At 38.1% G+C, this 18,845-nt stretch overlaps 3 protein-coding genes and 1 long non-coding RNA gene across 5 annotated transcripts; 1 reads left to right on the top strand and 3 right to left on the bottom strand.

The window, feature by feature from the left end:
- Positions 1-447: 447 nt before the first annotated feature.
- Positions 448-4,993, bottom strand: LOC108950838 (NACHT, LRR and PYD domains-containing protein 14-like). The gene is made up of 5 exons (XM_026839933.1): positions 4,905-4,993; positions 2,975-3,106; positions 2,621-2,849; positions 2,477-2,551; positions 448-2,198 (listed from the first exon to the last, which is right to left on the bottom strand). The coding sequence occupies exons 1-5, from the start codon at positions 4,926-4,928 to the stop codon at positions 448-450; spliced, it is 2,211 nt and encodes a 736-aa protein (XP_026695734.1). The 5' UTR covers positions 4,929-4,993.
- A 1,112-nt stretch (positions 4,994-6,105) lies between these two features.
- Positions 6,106-9,183, bottom strand: LOC108950841. Its single transcript, XM_018816967.2, has 6 exons — positions 9,033-9,183; positions 8,648-8,743; positions 8,254-8,426; positions 7,584-7,787; positions 7,150-7,294; positions 6,106-6,226 (listed from the first exon to the last, which is right to left on the bottom strand). Exons 1-6 carry the CDS (start codon positions 9,105-9,107, stop codon positions 6,179-6,181), a joined length of 741 nt encoding a protein of 246 aa, XP_018672512.1. The 5' UTR covers positions 9,108-9,183; the 3' UTR covers positions 6,106-6,178.
- A 416-nt stretch (positions 9,184-9,599) lies between these two features.
- Positions 9,600-11,372, top strand: LOC113475600. The gene is made up of 3 exons (XR_003397351.1): positions 9,600-10,145; positions 10,398-10,452; positions 10,595-11,372. It is a non-coding gene; the product is annotated as an uncharacterized LOC113475600 (long non-coding RNA).
- Positions 11,373-11,478: 106 nt separating this feature from the next.
- Positions 11,479-18,733, bottom strand: LOC100182185 (kelch-like protein 24). Of its 2 annotated transcripts, none has more exons than XM_002121302.3 (14): positions 18,239-18,733; positions 17,611-17,754; positions 17,058-17,160; positions 16,629-16,759; positions 16,296-16,388; positions 15,830-15,980; positions 15,670-15,764; positions 15,467-15,559; positions 14,969-15,143; positions 14,023-14,163; positions 13,049-13,230; positions 12,392-12,568; positions 11,931-12,088; positions 11,479-11,690 (listed from the first exon to the last, which is right to left on the bottom strand). In XM_002121302.3, exons 1-14 carry the CDS (start codon positions 18,260-18,262, stop codon positions 11,576-11,578), a joined length of 1,782 nt encoding a protein of 593 aa, XP_002121338.1. In that variant the 5' UTR covers positions 18,263-18,733; the 3' UTR covers positions 11,479-11,575. The 2 variants fall into 2 exon arrangements, with proteins under 2 accessions (XP_002121338.1, XP_026695732.1); XM_026839931.1 differs by having other exon boundaries at positions 17,611-17,741.
- Positions 18,734-18,845: the final 112 nt, after the last annotated feature.

Here is an 18,845-nt window from a genome sequence, read left to right as displayed (position 1 = left end):
GTGTGTTGCAATACACAATACTCTTAAACTTGATTTTTGAAGCGTTTAATATTATTTCGTGGTATTTACGATGTCTTTATAATATTATTAATAATCCATTTTAACAATGAGTTTAAACTGTCTCGTCTTACCCTGTGTGTTTGTGAATTTGTAAAATTCACACCTGTTGTGCGCAATAGTTAAATAACTCCTTGTGTGTTTCATTCATATCATTTTTTAAATTGTTGTCATTCATTGAAGCAAATGATACTACTAATTCGTGGTCATCACCAAACCTGCATCTATTTAGTAAATAGAAATATTGGGCATCATGTGCATAAGTCTCCCATCATCATCGCTTGATGATTTACGATACGAACATAATGGGATTTCACCACCTAACCTAGTAAACCTACTAATGTTACATCACCTATACTGTATTCAATAAAACAAGTTTTCAATTTTACCTTATGTTTGACTTCCATGCAATCCTCGAAGCAAAGTTTCAGCTGAAGAATTATCTGAACTAAGCATAGTGAGGTTCAGGTTGTGAGGAGTTGTGAAGGTGTTGAATGCGAACACAACATCAGAGGCTTCTGTGGGATAACTGGGAGCCCTCATCTTAATAAGCTGTGGCATGCACTCTTGAAACTTTTGTGATATTTCTGAATCGTTGGCTTCATGCACCCAACCTGACAATCTGATCACATCTTCACTTATATCATCTCGATCTTCAAGTGTAATTAAAGACTTAAGAATATTCTTCTTCTCTTTGTAATCTTTAATCATCCAAGATGGGAAAATCACTTTCAGGTCTTCATATGAAGTGGAGTTACAAATACCAAATAAAAATCTGGTGACTACAACCCAATGGGGATCTTTAAAAGTGTCCATACATCTTCGGAATTCTTCTTGTGCAATGAACAATATTAGATGCACTGCTGCAAAAAACTCGTGCCAGGTGAGATGGGTGAAGAAACTTCGTTTCTTTCCTTCCAAGATTCTCATTTTTAAATGATGGGACTTCTCAACATAGGTGTGCAGGAACATATCGACAGTTTGTTCGTTGATTCCCACTTCTTCAAAGTCGGATTGCTGAAACACCAGCTTTCTTTCAGCAAGCCCTTTGTATGCAAGGTGAGCAAGTTTAACCAATTCTTGTCCAATTGCCCGTTCTGACATATTTGTTCTTACGTGATCTGAAGCTTTGTAGTTGGTAAGGGTATGAATGAACACATCAGTCATTGAGTTGATCTCCCGACCCAATGACACGCTTGAATGGAGACAAGCCACAATCTGAATACAATGGACTGGAATTGAACACAAAGCATCCAAGTTTGGACGTTCTGCCAATAGCTTCTCCACATTTTCAAGACCGGCTTCACCACAGATCTGTTTAGTAAGATCTTTTTTTGCAGGTTTACCAATACCACGCACCTCAGAAACCAAACCTTGTCGATAATCAGGGTGAAGCTCGTAAAACTGACCTGGTCTTGATGTAATAACTTTCGCAGCATAAGGTAGAAGATTGCCCATCAACAAGTTCTTGACAAAGACCTCTGGGATTTGCTTGCTATCTAGTTGACATGCATGGAGCTTTTTGTTGGCTTGTTTTGTATACAGTTCATCCCATCCATCAATTAAAATAACAACATTTGGATTGTTGTACAGGAAATGAACCAAAGCTTTGTTCTCTTCATCAGAATGATTCCACTCACTCAAATTGCCATATAAAAGAAATTCCAACAGAGAAACTTTCTTCTTTGGGTTAAAATTCTTCAGTGAGACATGTAACAAAAACTGTGTATCTGGTTTGACTGATTTATCTACATCAATACAGTTGATCAGCATCTTTAAAAGAGTGCTCTTACCAACCCCAGGTAGTCCAACTACACAAACAATGTTGCCGTACTTTAATACATGCTTGGCCTTTGCTTCAGGTGTATTACACTTCTTATCTGCTTCTTGTTTTGCCACTTGTTTTGCGACATCAAACAGTTCCTCAATCTGTATAGAACCTTCTGGTGTGTACATACGTTGCAAGTCCTCACGTTGGTTTCTATGTAGCTTCCATTCATCATCTAATATTTGTCGGACCAGGGTTATTAGGAGTGGAACAGGCTTGGTGATACGACCTGGAACTAAAACTCCAGCTGGCAAGAGGGCTTCTCCACGAACTTCATCTGTATTTTTTCGTGACTGCACTTTAAATTTGTCAACTGCAGAAACAACAAAACTTTGGTTAAGTGAGGCACCACTTAATAATGAAGGTTTAAACTACAAGGTATTTCTACTGTTAAAATAAATGTTTAATTCAAATTAAAAAGATTTTTCAATGCAAATACACGTCAATAAAACAAATGCATTTCTGACAACATTATTCTTTACAATAAAAACCAATGTGTTGTAGCATCAAAGATGACAAGACAGGTGAGTTGTGTTTTTCCAATAATTGGTTAAAACATAAAGTGTGTTCACCTTATGTTACATAACTCACCACAAGCTTGAGCATTAACAGTTGTGGATGGGGGATGGTCAACTTCATTTGGGTTGATTGGTTGTTGTTGTTGTTCTTGTACATATTGTGGCTCATGTTGTGGTTGCTGATGTTGTTGTTGTTGTTGGTATGACAGCATCTGTTGTTGTTGTAAATTCTGTTGTTGCGGATGCTGTTGCATGTTTACATTCTGTGAAATGTTTTGCACTGTTTGCTGATGATAGTGGTGGTGGTGGTAATGCAAATTATGTGTTTGCTGGTGAAGATGAAGTTCATTTTGTGTTTGCTGGTGAAAATGAACATCTTCTGGGTTGTTTATCGTCACAGGTCGCTGCTGATCATTTGTTGCAGGGGGGAGAGAGACTGGGCTAACCTTAAGCAGAAGAATGCAACTTGTTTAGTGAAGCTAAGCAACAGCAAAGTTCACAAGATCACACTTATATAATGATAGACAACCAAAACAGAGTTAACATCCAATGAATGAAGATTGTAATTCACCTGAGTGGAGTTAGGAGCAGGTATGGTCACATCTTGTGAAGAAACAGTAGGTTGAGGTTCACTTATTGAAGGATGGCTGGTGTCATCGTTGCTTGATGGAAGAGCTTCATGAGAGCTTTCCACTACTTCATGCTGGGTGGAATAATTAAGTTAGAATATATTGTATACTTCACTATTGCTTTAAAATATGTCTTGATATATTAGTAGTATATGTTAAAAGGCAACTGAAATTAAATTTTAAACTTGGTTTGCGGACAGTAGACAAAACTAAACTTTACAATACCAATTTAAAACTGTTGTTAAGTAATCGTCATTAGTACTTACACCCATAACATTCCATGTTGCCTATCATATTGTATTCATGCTGCTTATCGTTTTCCTACAAGGGGAAACTACGTGGAATAGTGTCTATTAAGGGAGCATACTAACGAAACATCAAAATCTTATACCAGTACTGGTGCACACCATGTGGAGTATTCCATGGAGTCATTGTTAACTATTCTACGAAACGCAGCGGATACAAATATCTTATTCACTCACTTGTCTCTGTAAACCTCTTTGTTCATTTATTCCGCCTTCGTTGCTTCCCTCTAACACATCACTGCTGGTTGCAGAAAATCGAGTAATCTTCACCAACCTGGATGTTCTCGGATTTCCATCTCTTTTTCTACGACCCTTATATATTCCAAAGTATTAACACCAACGCCAAGGATTATTTATCAAATAGTCAGCGCACCGGAGAACCCCGAGTCATGGGCCAACCACACAAAAAGGCCACACACGCACTGGGAAACAGACAGGCTACACACGTAGAGACACACACTAGGGCACACGCAGAAGCATGTGTGGGGACGCACTACGGGGGCGCACAACAAAGCGGGCACACGAAGCCGCGCACGAATGGGCCACATAACGAAGAGGGACACACCAAAGGGGTACACGATAAAGAGGGCTACGAAGGGAACCCACAACGAAAGGGCAACACAGTCAAGGGGGCACACGGAGAAAGGGGCCACGAAAGGAACATACGGAGTAGGAACACGGGAAATGGGGGCACACGATGAAAGGGTACAGAAAGGGGACATACAGCGAATGAGGGAACACGAGGAATAGTAGATGCGGCGAAGGGAGCAGAGTGGTACATAAAGAGGGCACACAAAGAGGGCCCACGACCAATGGGGCACACGACACAGGGGGCACTCAATGGTGGTACACAAGGGGCACACGAGATCACACTTGTATATTAATATTAGACAACCAAAACGGAGGTAACATTCAATGAACTTTCCACCACTTCATGCAAGTGGAATAATTAGGGTATTATAATAAAACAGTCTTTTCGGCATAAAAAACTGGTTACCATTATCTAACTTGATTCGTAAATATACAACTAATACTAGTGCTGGTGCAGGGGAATACCCAGCCTTTAAGGAAATAAAATATTTTCTACTGGAAATCAATTCAAAATCCGAAAATGCGGTATCGTGATGGTGCTATTGCGCATGTGCAATAAGTCGGAACACACCCAACGCGTAAGGTCTATTAAATACAGACCAGTTAAAAAAACGTTCCGGGACAGAGAATTATTAAACCGGCGCCGTGGCATAGGGGTTTGGGTGTCACCTCTATTCCATAAGTAATAAATCCAAGGCTAGACGCTGCTATCAATGTGGGCGTATGTGTCCTTGGGCAAGACACTTGACGGCAATTGCTACAAACCAGTGGTTACTAATGGCTTGTCCAAATCCGCCACGAAAGAAAAATATTCAAAAAAATAATCACCCACAAAGTAATATACACGTAGTGTATGAAACAGAACATCCGTGTTATAACGACTGTCGAGGATAAATAAACGGCACATCTTCAAAAATCTACCTACGAAACCAGCAATGACGTCACACATAGTACGTCACAAACACCGTGAACTTACTTGTGTTTGATCTTCGGCATCCATGCTTTGGTATTAACACTTTATATACAAACACCAAACGTTGCCATTACATTTCCTATATACTTAATGTTTCACCTGCAATAAAGCACAATTATCCAGCAAAATTATAAAAACGCTCAATGTTCGTCGTGCCCCAGTAAGTGTCAGCTAGTTATCTAGCGGGATGTGCCGCCTTGTAGCGTGTTGTGGTTGTCATACTCTAGCTATATCCTACTCTATGGTGTGGCTGTTGTAGTATAGCCGAGCTGCTACAAAGTGAATCTTCGCTGGCACTAAGGATGACTGAGACTTTGTAGTGTGCAACAATTACTGGAACTTCATCGCGATATTAAACAAGAACCACGACAAACCAAACACAGTATTTGAAATCCTGTTTGCTGAGATGTAGTAAAATTTTATCCCCTTGTTTTCGTCGAACCAACGTTTTTTGTTACGAGTATGTACCCAGATAAATAAATATTCTCGTTGTATCCGTGTTTACTAAACTCGATATTAAACACAGTTACGACAAACCAAGCACACCGACATGAAAGCAATTTCGCAAAGTAATCGAATAAAGCGGGTTAATTATCCTGTTTTCGTCGATCCAATTACTGTGGAAGGAACCTCGTCCGCAAACCAAACATTGTTTTTTACACTTTACCATCGTGCATGTCAGCACTTATTACATAATCACGGCCAGTTTGTATAGCCGTATAGCCTTTGTTATAATTTCAAGGTTTCATAAAGACCACGTTTACTAATTGTTGTAGAAACTTTTTTGGATGGTTTTGTTTTTCCATAATAATCCAATCTTTATATCAAACTTCTAAAGCCGACTCCCCATTGCACGGGTCGTGTATTTACGCAGACATGTAAGGAATACAACATAATTAAACTGATTGTGTTTGCATTCTTATACAAAACAATCAAGTTCTAGAATGCGAAACAATCACAAACGTTCGAAAGTCATTGTTAACGGGTTGTTGATACCAGAGTTAGTTTCACCAAATATCGTAAATCAAAATTAATTTAACAAAACTGGATTCTAAAACCCAAGAGCTTCCGAAACAACAGGTTAATTCAGATAAAAAAGCAATCAAACTCAATGTAATCTGGATTTAAAGTATATTGCAACTACTGGAACGCCGTCCAGTAACTACTGGAACGCCGTCCACTATTGAGCATCTAGATTATAGAACATCGTTCTGGTGGGTTTCAATTGAAATCCAGCCCTGGTTAAATTAGTTCAAACAAAATGTTTTCCATGGCGTTTACTTCTTGCTGTAGCTTGCTTGTGAGATTCGAATGAGGTTTAAATGCTGTGAATTGTAAGTACTTTGTTATACTTGACACAGAATACTTAAACTTTTATAATTTTACTTGTTGGTGTTTTGTACATAGGACCGGGAGAATGGTGTTTTGTACATAGGACCGGAGAATCTAAAGACGCTATAGTATGTTAATCTGCATACACTATAGGGTATTGCAGTAGGCCAAAACCAAAACGTTAGAGTTTTAGTACTCGATTGGCAAGGTTTATGCAGCAAATATTTGAATGCGTGTAACTTGCATTGTAACTGGGGGTGTAAAAACTACTTGTTTACTTCTAACCCCACCTTTCACTCCGCCCTTTTCCCAAGACATACAGTAAAAAGAACAGTTTCTCAGACGTCACACTTTAAAACTATATAAGACTTCAACCAGTGATACAAAAACGTATTAACGACGTCTGCTTTACCAGTTCTCGACCTTTACCCAGAACAAACCCTTTACCCGACCATTACCCAGGTGTAAAAAGAACAAGTTCTCAGACGTTTTCGTTGCGACACATTTTAAAACTATATAGAGACTTGAACTAGTGATACATGAAATATTTTATATCAAAGTTGTCGGATTGGGGAAAGATGGGACACTTTTTCATTTTATTTTCTCTCTTATTTGATAGTAACTACTAAAATCAAGGGTTTATAAAACCATGTTCTCACGACGCCCATGGACCGTTGTTATTTATTTAAAACACGACTAGGATACTTGGATATTATGTGCCAAAAGTTCCCCGTCTTTCTCCACTTTACTTTATAAGAAAAAGAAAAATATCGTATCATGTGCAGGAGATCCGATTTCATATAAATGCAACTTATTGCGCGTCGCCATAATTGTGGTAAAATTTAGAACGCAACAGTGTGTCGCGACTCACAGTTTATGAATTTATGTTTTAAAATATTGAAGTTTCTATACGTACCTGTTGCGCAAGTCGGAGAGATTCGGCTGTTGGACAAGGCGCGCATTCTCTACAATAATCCGGAATGACAATTATTCCGTCACAAGTGTTTGACAATGGTGGCCCCCGTTCTATGACTTGTGACAAGGTTGCGACGTCACAATCTCTGCATAAAAGAGTAATACAATAGGGTGGGTTAAAATGGAATATGGTTTTATTTTGTTATCGTCCCATTTGGTGGTAAACAAAAAACATTTGCAGAATGAAGTGAATGAATGAATGAACGAACGAATGTAACTGTATCCTGGCAACCCTAAACGCCGTTTGTTAAAAACACGGTTAGAAAATATTCCGTTACCTACGAAATCCCATCCTACCTCACACTACTACATGTCACCGTTGCGTTTGTGACGAAACAAACGTTAGTACAAGGTAACATAAAAGTTCCAACTCACACGCAGAAGCATGCCAGGGTACATTCAAGTAATCTCTCCCTTGTGAGCATGAGTTGTAATTGCCAAGCTACTTGGTGGGGGTCGAACTCTTCCTTCGCGCATGGGGCAAGGTGGGTGAGGGAACTACAGTTGCAACTTGGGCTTAAGTACGTCACGTTGCTACGGCAACGGTAGTCGTCATCAGGGAGAGAGCCCCCACATCGCCTGCGAGCATGAAACAACAGTTAGAATGAGGTGTATGAAAAGGCCAGCCATGTGTGTCTGATGTATTGGAAGACACCCATGTTATAACCCGACAGTGAGCATGAGCTGTATGAATACACCAAGTGTGTCTGGTGTATAAGAAAACACCCATGTTATAACCCCACAGTGAGCATGTGGTGTATGAATACACCATGTGTATCTGGTGTACAGAAGACACCCATGTTATAACTCGACAGTGAGCATGAGGTGTATAAATACAACATGTGTGTCTGGTATGTAAGAAGACACCAATGTTATAACTTAACAGTGAGCATGAGCTGTATGAATACACCAAGTGTGTCTGGTGTACAGAAGACACCCATGTTATTACTCGACAGTGAGTATGAGGTGTATGAATGCACCATGTGCATCTGGTGTATAAGAAAACGTCCATGTTATAGCTTGACAGCGAGCATGAGGGACTTACTGACAGAAACAAGATTTCTCGCATTCGCTTTGATCATAATTACGACACATCGCTTCCCCAGTGCAGAAGTTTTCCGGACAAGTAAAGTTTTCTCCGAGATCAACTGGATTTTCACGGTCACACTGTGGCGCTGGCGATTCACGACAACATTCACACTGACAGAACGAATTCATCTGGAAAGAGGTAATACTATTCATATATTTATCGATTATATGTTTAACTGTCGGACAATTAGAAATTGCACATACGTCATCATATGACGTCATGAGACCAATTGACGTCATAAAACTTTATGACTGAATTTATGTCATAATGTGACATCATACGGTGTCATGACGTCACAGGGTTGACATTACAGAATATGACGTAAGCATATATGTTGTAAGGATCTTACCTTGAACAACAGTTTTACTTGAGCAGGGGTCAGGGTCGCAGGATCAACAGTGTAGTTCATACGTTCGCTGATCTCGATAATTTCTCTTAATCGTTTCTGGAAGATAAGGCTTAATATTATATTGTATTCGTGTTAGATTGTAAAACAACACAACTAAACTTTGGATTGAGATGCTTACGGTTTAATGGAGTTCTTACAAAGTAATCTATAAAATCTATTCTTTTGCTAACTAATTAACGGATATATTACTCTGGCTTTTAAATAATTTTCCACCATACTGTAGTCGTGGACCGCGGATACGTTTGTGAGGTACTTGGTCTAGTTTGCTGATAAAGCGGAAATTACCGTATGCCGGTTTTAAAACGTAAAAATATCTTCATCTTACCTCATTTCGGTGCGATGACGCAATACATGACGTAATAAATACGTAACAGCATATGACGTATATTGCGAACTTCATATTCGAATAGATCTAATTAAACTGTATATCATTGACGCTACTTTCTATGTTAATGCATGGTGTGTATGAGCGATGTGTTAAAAACTAATTCGCCCCGGGGGAAGGTTGGTAAGTAACGGCACAACAAGAAGTTATTTTAGTTACAAAACTTGCAAGTTTTTAACGAAAAAGATTAATGTATATATACATATAAACACGATAATGTATGGGCGGGTTAAATTGCTAATGTGAATGAAGGCATCGGTTGTTTTCGGAAAGTTTCGGATGTAAAAATACTTAAATACCTAACGGCAAAATATCCTCCAGAACCGCTCGTGTTTGTCATAATAAAAAACTTGGCGAATTCCGTGATTACTTCGATTCCTTGCATTAGGCTGATGTTCTCTCGCTCCTAAGAGAAGGAAAGAAACATAAAAAGGTTCTGTGAAGTCTTCACTAAAACGAGTAATCGTTGTTTCTGAGCTTCCCGCCCGAAACTTGGTGTTAGGGCGCAGTTGCAAGTTTGCATCTCACTTGTTGGTTGGTCATGTTGGTATGATGTTGTGTTGATGTCGCATGGTTGCATTTCTAGTTTGGTTCTTGGGCTTTTTGGAGGCTCATGTTTTGTTCAAGGTTTGATTTGCACATTCTGTTGTGCTTTGTGGATTGCCGAGTTTGGCAGTTATTGTTGTTCTTCATGTTGGTTTGGTTGGTTGCCCATGTTGTCGGCCGGTGTTGGCATTTTGTTTATCGAACTTTTTTTGTTGTTTGTGTTGTTGGTCATTTGTTCGTTTATCCATACTTTTGTTAAGGTTTATGTTTTCCGATTTATTGTGGCTTTGTATTTCAAGTCGGTCCAATTCTTTGTTTGTCGTGTTTGCGGCTTTTATTTCTTACGTTGTCCGATTTATTTCCAATTAGGCATTTTTTTAATTTCAATTGTTTTGTTTTTTGATTTATTTAAACTTTCTTGTAGGAAACAAAACGTTTTTTCCAGGTCAAGGGAAACAGTATGTGTTGATGAGTGACGTCTTTAGTGGTTTATCAACAGCGTGGACGGTGAGTTTAGGACTTCGTTATTTCTAATTTTTTTGGGTTTAATTTGTTTCAACCCAGTGGTCACTAATCAGTAGGCTAGTCGAAATTGTCAGTCATACAGAAAAACAATCACCCACAAAGTTGTGGTAACTCGTAAGCGGGCACGAGGTGTATGAAACAGATCACCCGTGTTATAAGGGCATGGTTTTCCGGTCGCGCGAGAATAAAGCAAGGTTATTCATACTTTCAAACTAAATATTATAATCCTAACAGGTTACCATAAAGCTAAGGGAGTCTTACTGTAAAGACTCATCATATCAATATTAAGGTGAGGAATCGGTTCACATATTCGTCTTACAACTGTTTTATTCCGAGCAGTTATATAGAAAGTGTCCGCCTTTGGCCTGATGTGGCAATGAAGGGTTTATTATGAGTGTGCTAACAAATTATTAACACTTGTTTTCAAACAGACGAAGAAAGAAGGAAAGATGGAATTAATGTATCCTGGTCCTGCAGACGGAGAGGAAGAAGAGGAGTGGATGGAACACAAGCTTCAACACCAGTACGGTACAAATTGTAGTACTGGGAACGGTACCGTGAATTTATTACTTACACGTTAAGGTTTAGGGGAGAGTTCTCGAGCGTGGGCCAACATTTTGTTGGTAAGATTAGCTGCACTTCGTGTGTTGTATCATTTTTGTTAATCGCCGGTCCCTTTACGCTCCGTATTTTTGTCGACTTACCACGAAGAGGCTCTCCATAAAATGTAAACTTTGCGCAACAATGCTGGGTTTAGGGTTATTCTTTTAAGTAGGGCATAGCTTAAAAAAATACACATTTTCCCACAGGTGTAAATGGTTTTATTCCCCCACACATTAGGGTGTAGAACTTCCCTTTCTTTTTACAGGTTCTCTCTTATTTCCCTATATAGTTATATTAGAATTGTTGCAGAATGACAGTAGTGGTTAACCCGGCAGCGTAGCATAAACACACAACGACACAAAAAAAATCAAAAAAATACAAAAATACATTTCCACTGCTTGCTCGTCGGTACCTTGTCGTGGTGCAGTGGCTTTTAAACTAAAGTCGACGATTTAAAATCCATTAACCAAATACTACGTGAATACTATATCACGAACATTTGTTTGTGGGGGAAGATGGGATATTTTTTCATTCACTCTACTCGCATGGAAGTAAACGAAGACAGAATTATATAACCATTTCCGCACAAACCTACATAAGAGCGCTTTTAATTGTTAGAGACACAAAAGCACGATTAGAAAATAACGCATTTAGTCGCTAACAGTATCCCATCTTACCCCCTAGTATAATCGTTTAGGTAACACCAAGCATATATAAATATACGTGTATTTATTTGGGTAAATATAAAATATATATGGTTGTATAAAAAATACGAAAATCATATTACAAACACATAAGAGATTGGTAATTTAAGTTATGCCCGGTGACGTCACTTCTTCTGATGACGTCATTGTTCTTGGCGTTCGAGGCGAGACACGATCCGTCCTCTGATATATCGGGATCCGCATGCTCACCGAACCATGTCTGGTGACGTAACAAGCGTTGGTTATCACGTTTGTATGAGCAAATGCTGTAGTTTCCGGGTGTCGGAATCTAGTGCTCATAAAGTTGGACGGTTTTCGTAACCGAAACAATGTCTACTTGATGCCATTTTAGGCGAAATTATATCTCTTATTGCACACTAAGTTGGACTTATTTTTAACGATTCCGTATTTCGTAGCATTTGATCCTCATATACCTATACGATCGATTGTGAAAATTAACCTGTGCAGTGGGCGTGGCATTTCCGGTATCCTCTCCCACTTGTTACGTAACGGACAATAGCATTCTGACGTCATCAAAGAAGGGCCTGATGACTCACTGACGCCTCCAGTGACAAATATTTTACCACCAACAACAGTGACGCCACAGTTGTCTCTTTTCTGTCAAAAACAACATAGAGTTGGCTTGTTTGGTCTGTTTAACCTAATCAAAGATAATTAACACAGTTATTTTGTTTCATACACCGCATGCCTGCTTATAAATTAATGTAACATTGTGGGTGATTGTTTTATTAATGGCTGACAATTCCGACAACCCATTACTGACCACTGGGTTGGAGCAATTTCCGTGAAGTAACTTGCCTAAGCACACATACGCCCACAATGGCAGCAGCATCAAGCCTTGAACCTAGTATCCTTTGGTTACAAACCACGCCCCAACCACCATTGAATATTAAACCTCACCTCTAACATATCTGACACTCTCGATACTTGGTCAGTTTCCGTGTCGTAAATTTTCACGATTTTCGACCCTCCTCCCAACAAGAATATCTTGCTGTTGATTGGAGCAGCGTGCGCGCAAGTATAATCGATCATCGAGGATGAAATAATCGTCCAAGTTTTGTCAGGGATGGTGTATACCTGGTATTGAATATGAAATTAATCTACAACATTTTAAAATAAACAACTCATGTCAAAATATTCAACAAAATATACAACAAATAATCGCGTGAGTCAAGTTGTATTTGAATAAGAGACTGATGATGTCAATTACTTATAAGTCATATCTTTTTGGAAAAAAAGACTATATATTTTGTTTGCCATGTATTTAGTTATGACGTAATGAGAATCATTCAAATCTATGAGTGCTAGATATGTATAAATATACACCAGATGTATCGTAGCGTGGGGGAAGATGGGACTTTAGACACAATATCTCAATATCCTGATCGTGTTTTAAACAATTAACAACGGTCTATGGAGTCGTGTGGATGCGGTTTTAAAATTCTTTGAAAATGTTTTGTTTACTACCAAATGAGATTTGAAAATTGAATGAAAAGGTGTCCCGTCTTCCCCCACCCTACTATACATTATATTCCACCATTATCAATAAATAGCAACCTGTATCGACTGGCTTATGACGTAACTATCGGTGAATCCCCCAAACACATACAACTTCTCCTTGTGCGTGGCAACGGCTGGACACTTGATGGCGTGCACGAGCTTTTCTATCTTTTCCCATTTATCTACGTCACTCCTGTATCTTTCTACGTCATCAAGACAACGACTCCCATTCGTTCCACCTGAATGAAACACAATGTATTGCAATTCTAATTTACTTTGGTAATACTTGGAAGCATAAATGAGTATAGTAGGGTGGGATAAGATGGGACACCTTTCAATTTATTTTCTTTTTCAATTTACTAAACAGTTCAAAAATTTTATTAAGAAACCGTATCTTCGCGATTCCCATAGACCGTTGTTAATTGTTTAAAACACAATCAGGATACTTGGATATTATGTGTCAAAGGTGTCCCGTCTTCCCCCACCCTACTATATGTTTGTATAGATTTAATTCACATTACACTGTTACCTGTTTTAGTCTGTATTAAAACAGAATATGTTTCTATTTTTTTGGTAAGAGTGAAGTATAAACGGGTATCTTTGTTTAGATTTAATGGAGTTAAGTTAAATTGAATTGTTTCCCCAGAGAATAGCAATGTTAGGAATATAATTAAGCTTGTCTGTTCAAAGTTTATTTGTTTCTATACGGAAACTTATAATTTAATCAATATAAACTGAACCTCGGATCAAAGTAGTTTGGGCAATAATGCACCAGACGTTGTCCTAAATGAATCTTGAAACCGGAGGTGCATTTTAGTTGGTGCCACTTGAATGCATTACCAGAAGATAATTAAATACTTTTAAGTTCACCAGAACAGCATTCCAGTAGCTTCAAGGCAGTTTACACCAAGATTCATAAAGCTTAATTTCAGGTAGAAACCTTAAAAGGGGTCAAATGTTTTCTGGCATTTGAAAAACCATCATAACAATTTTACTTCAGCATTCAAAGTCATAATATACATGATACTCACCTACAGCATAAATCATGTCTCCAATAGCTGTACATGTATGGTGATACCTTGGTACCAACATGTTGGACAACTTTACCCATTTATTAAGATAAGTGTAAAACACAGTGACTTTATTCGTTGCCTTGCCGTTCACTGTTCCACCTTGATTGAAAATGGAATCAAAACTTTGTAAGTATAGTAAAGATTTTATATGGAAGAGTTCTTACTGCGAGTCACACCAATGGGAGCCAGGGCCAACGATGCGGCCATAGTTGGCCCATTATCCTACAAGTTAAACGATGAACAATAATATTGCTTGAAAATTAAATGATTTTTTTTATTATTTTATGTGTTAGAAATACAATACGTCTCTTAGAGATGTACTCAAGAATAATACTGTACACATTCAAAGCTTTATATATATATATGCTCTATACTATTGTAGGAGCTAGGGTTTAGCTCGAACGCGGCTGCAGTTTTAGCCGTATAAGAAATAAGCGACTGATGTCTATAACTTAATTAATGCTCTCCACTTGATGAATATATACAGATGTATTGACGATAACGCAAATCATAAACGATAGCCAGATTCCAACAATAACCAAAAATAACAGCCACAGCAACCAGATAGAGCCAAAGAGATCCACAGAAACAGAGAGCCAGAGAGAGAGATTAAAAAACAGTTATGTTCAGTCGCTTATTCAAATAGAATATTGTTAATAGCTGAACACATAATAACTAAATCTTAAACAGTTACGCTAAATTGCGATGCTAACAGAACCATGCAAGAACCTATACTGAAACGCAGACTAGAGAAACGGCGTTCGCATAACGAAGACAGGAGAAAGGCAATAAATAAGCCAGTCAGACGGTGGCGCTAGACAGTCAGTAAAATAGTAATTGTTGTTGTTAACAACTATCAATACATCATCTATAGAAGCACTTTCCTGCCACCACCACAACGCACCTGTTAAATAAATCTCATATCCGAGTGAGACAACACTGAATGCTTCCGCACTGACAGCCCCAGGTAGTATGGAGATGCTGTCCCATCTTGATGTCATTGGATCGTAGTAGCTAACATCATTAGATGCTTCATGTGTTGAACCAGCCCTTGTTTCCCCACCAAACACCATCACAACCTTAGCATTAACAAAACTGTATTAACTTGTTAAAAATTAAAAAACTATTGAAAAAAATCTTGTAAAATAATGTTGTTAAACGTTAAAACAATTTCAATATAACAATATTTTAAAAAAATTAACTGATTGGTTTAAATGTGTAGGTGAGTCTAGGAACTTAAAAACGTAATACCCAAAGATTAGTAAACATGCAGCTTAAGTACAAACTATACTTAGCAATACCCGATACTAACTCCCTTTAAGCAATATGTCTATAATAGACGTGCTCATACATTATAAAGAGTAAAATATAAACTGAAACAAATATTGGTTGCATCTCTTACTTCTCTGCTTGTCCTTTTCCTTGGTTTTCTTTGTTTGTTTAAAAAAGTTCCACAGTTTGAATCAGAATGGTGATATGATATTGCCTCTGATATCTGTATGGTTTAAATTATTAAATAAATATTGGATCAACTTGCAACCCTTCCAACCCTGGCTCGGATTCGAAACCAAGACCCCTTTATTAAAGACAGCCATTAGGATTTACCTTTTGTAAGCATTGTGCATTGTCATTTAACAATACTTCCATTGTTGATTGAATCTTTAGATATTCGGGTCGAACAAACGGGAGACGAACTGATTCTAGAACAACATTCATTGTTATATTTTGTAACTATCTCTTGTTACGTCACAAAGTAACATCTTACCCAACACTCGTTGCGTAAGATTCGTCGGGTTAGGTTGATGACGTAACCACCGAATAGCTGCGTCAAAAACCAAATCCTCTCTAGCAACGTTGATGTCGTCATCGTTGAGGTAATCAATGACGTCATCAATGGTGAGCTGAAGAAATTCGTTCTGTTGAAAAGTTTTACGAAATCGTGAATCGAAAAGTTGAGAAACCAAACATCAATATATTTTTAATCTCTTCAAATACGATGGCAAAGATCAAATTAATTAAAACAGCGAAGATAAAGAAATTAACAAAAATAAGCGAAAACACGCAATGATTAGAAACTAAGTAAAAAGTGTCAAATAAAGTCGTGACTGCTAAACCCGCACCACAAGTTATATTGCGTTGCAGTTAGTTAAAAAGCAAATTGTGATGTAATTGGAAGAAACGTGTGATGCGGACAGATGAGACCTATAAAATGTGTCAAAACAAGGGCGAACCTGTTGAGTGACGTCAATGAAGTTTTGACGCGCAAATTCTTTTGCGATTTTCGTTACTTCTGGGCAGGAATACATGGACGATAGACGAAGGATCTGTTAAAAACATCTTTGAGATTGGATAGAGTGTTTTAAATAGGGTCTCTATCTAGTGGGGTAGGGTTAGACGGTACAGGTTTTTATTCTATTTTATCGTCCACGTTGGTAGTAATAAAAAGAATTTTTAACCGTAGCCGCACGACTATAAGACATTGGTATTGACTGTTTACAACGCGATCAGGAAGTATGAGATATTATATGCTAAAGTTATCCACCTTAAGCCAAACCACTATATACCTGGAGACAGTTTGAAAAATCCACGCATTTCTTGAGAAAGTTTTCAGCGGCGTTTCTTAAAGACAAAATCCCGAACAGATCTGAAGCTACGAAAATATCAGCAGCGTTTTGCTTGGAAAGCATGCATGTGCCTGTGAATATAAACAGTTGGTTATATATCTTCTTCTACGCCATTCACACAGCATGAGATATTTATGTACCTCATGCCCACTGTTTAGTTATAACATGGGTGTCTTCTTATACACCAGACACACATGGTGTATTCATACACCTCATGTCCACTGTTTAGTTATAACATGGGTGTCTTCTTATACACCAGACACACATGGTGTATTCCTACACCTCAAGCTCACCGTCGAGTAACTTATAACATAGGCATCTTCCTTTATAGCATATAACGCGCTACCTAACACAATATGTTGTTAATACCTGTATACGCAAAGTTAAGGATCTGTGCAAAAGAAGTGGCTTCGATTCCATGTAAAGTAACTTTACGTTCTGTGCTTTCACGAAGATCATATGTAAACATTGCCTGCAAAACGTATATTATGGTAGGGTAAGATACGAACTCCCATAAACCGTTGTTAGTTGTTTAAAACGTCATCAGGGTATTTGCCTATTATGTGCTAAAAGTGTCCCATCTTCCCCCACACTACTGTATATGTAACCGAATATCCCAAAGTACAGTGTAATTAGGCGATTCATGTATATTAACTATATGGCAATCAATTCGACATACGCTTGCTTAGAGCCTTAGATTCATGGCATCCAGGTCACAGTTGTAAACGTACAGCATAATGTAAAGTTTCAGGGCATAACATGAAGGTTAAGTTATATCTTAGAATAGTGAAATCAAACTAATTAAAACAAAAAAGGGAATAAAAAGCAAAGAGGAATGTCGCTAGAAAGTACATACGCCTTACAGCAAATATCAACGTTATAAAGTAAACATATAAGGTATAACTGTACAAAGTAAACAAACCTTGAAATACGGGCAACTCGAAGCGAGAACGACTCGATGACACTCGAACTCTCGATCCTCGGCAGTGATTGTGACGTCAGTCAGTAATGATTGTTCTCTCATTAAGTTCATTTCCCGCAAGTTCAACGCGACTTGAAGAGGAAACTGTATTAAATGTGATTTTAGGAATAAGACTCGTATTAATGCATATGGAAGATTGAATGTAATTTAGTTATCCTCACGTGGGAACAGTCGTTATAACACGAGTGTTCGGTTTCACACACCTCGTGCCCCTTAAGTGTTATATCCAGTTCTAGCCAAATGCTGGTATATATGTAATGATGTACACCGCGTGCACAAGTTGTAATCAACGAAATACTGTGTTTGGTGTTATAACGACTGCAGTTGCTTCGTCATGCGAGCATGAATAAGAGATATTTGTTCGTAACTAGTACTACATTTCTATTTACTAGACTGGCTCGCATTTGTCATGTCCAGGAAACGATATCTTGTTTTGGAATGTGAAGCACTACGCTACTGGTATAAACACAACCTACGTTCGCCATGTTAAATTCCTTAATACGAATAACCTGCTTCATGGGTTCAGTTACTATTTACCTTTACATTACAAATCACACCACAAACTTACCACAAATTGACTACAAGAAGACATTTTACTGCGTTGAATTTAACACTTCATTATCATATTTAAAGACTTGAACTCACTGATTCTGCTGGCCTAACTTATAACCACACGTGTATAGTCTAAGTACAGACCTATTGTGACCTCACAAAGCATAAGGTTCGGGAACAACGAGCATTCTTATGACGCGACTGTGCTCATTGTGAGCGAATGAGTGGTTTTCATTCTAGTTTGTGTTTCTAGAACTAAAGTAAATATTTGTATAGTTGGTTTCTTTCCCTGTTTTAAAACTTACTGTTTGAGATGTTTGCGATGCGGTAACGGTATGTCTCTTTATCTGTTTGCCAAGTTTTAGTAACATTTGTTCAGTTGACATTATAAGCATAGTAAATCAGTAGTTATACTTCGTAGCTGTTACTACGATGCTAGCATAGTATAACAGTATTTTTACGCTGCTATGTGTAGCGCATAATACTATATTCGTGCACTCCATAAAATGTTACTTTCCATGACAGAGCTGAAACATTTTGTACTGGATCATAACTAATACGTTGGGCATTTTTAATTTAGACCGGTGTGGTATTTTAATATAATATATTAAAGTACTGTATCC

The sequence above is a fragment of the Ciona intestinalis genome, unplaced genomic scaffold, assembly GCF_000224145.3.
Source record: "Ciona intestinalis unplaced genomic scaffold, KH HT001073.1, whole genome shotgun sequence".
Lineage (NCBI taxonomy): Eukaryota > Metazoa > Chordata > Ascidiacea > Phlebobranchia > Cionidae > Ciona > Ciona intestinalis.
Note: the sequence above shows the minus strand (reverse complement) of the source record. Positions and strands in the feature narration are given on the sequence as shown.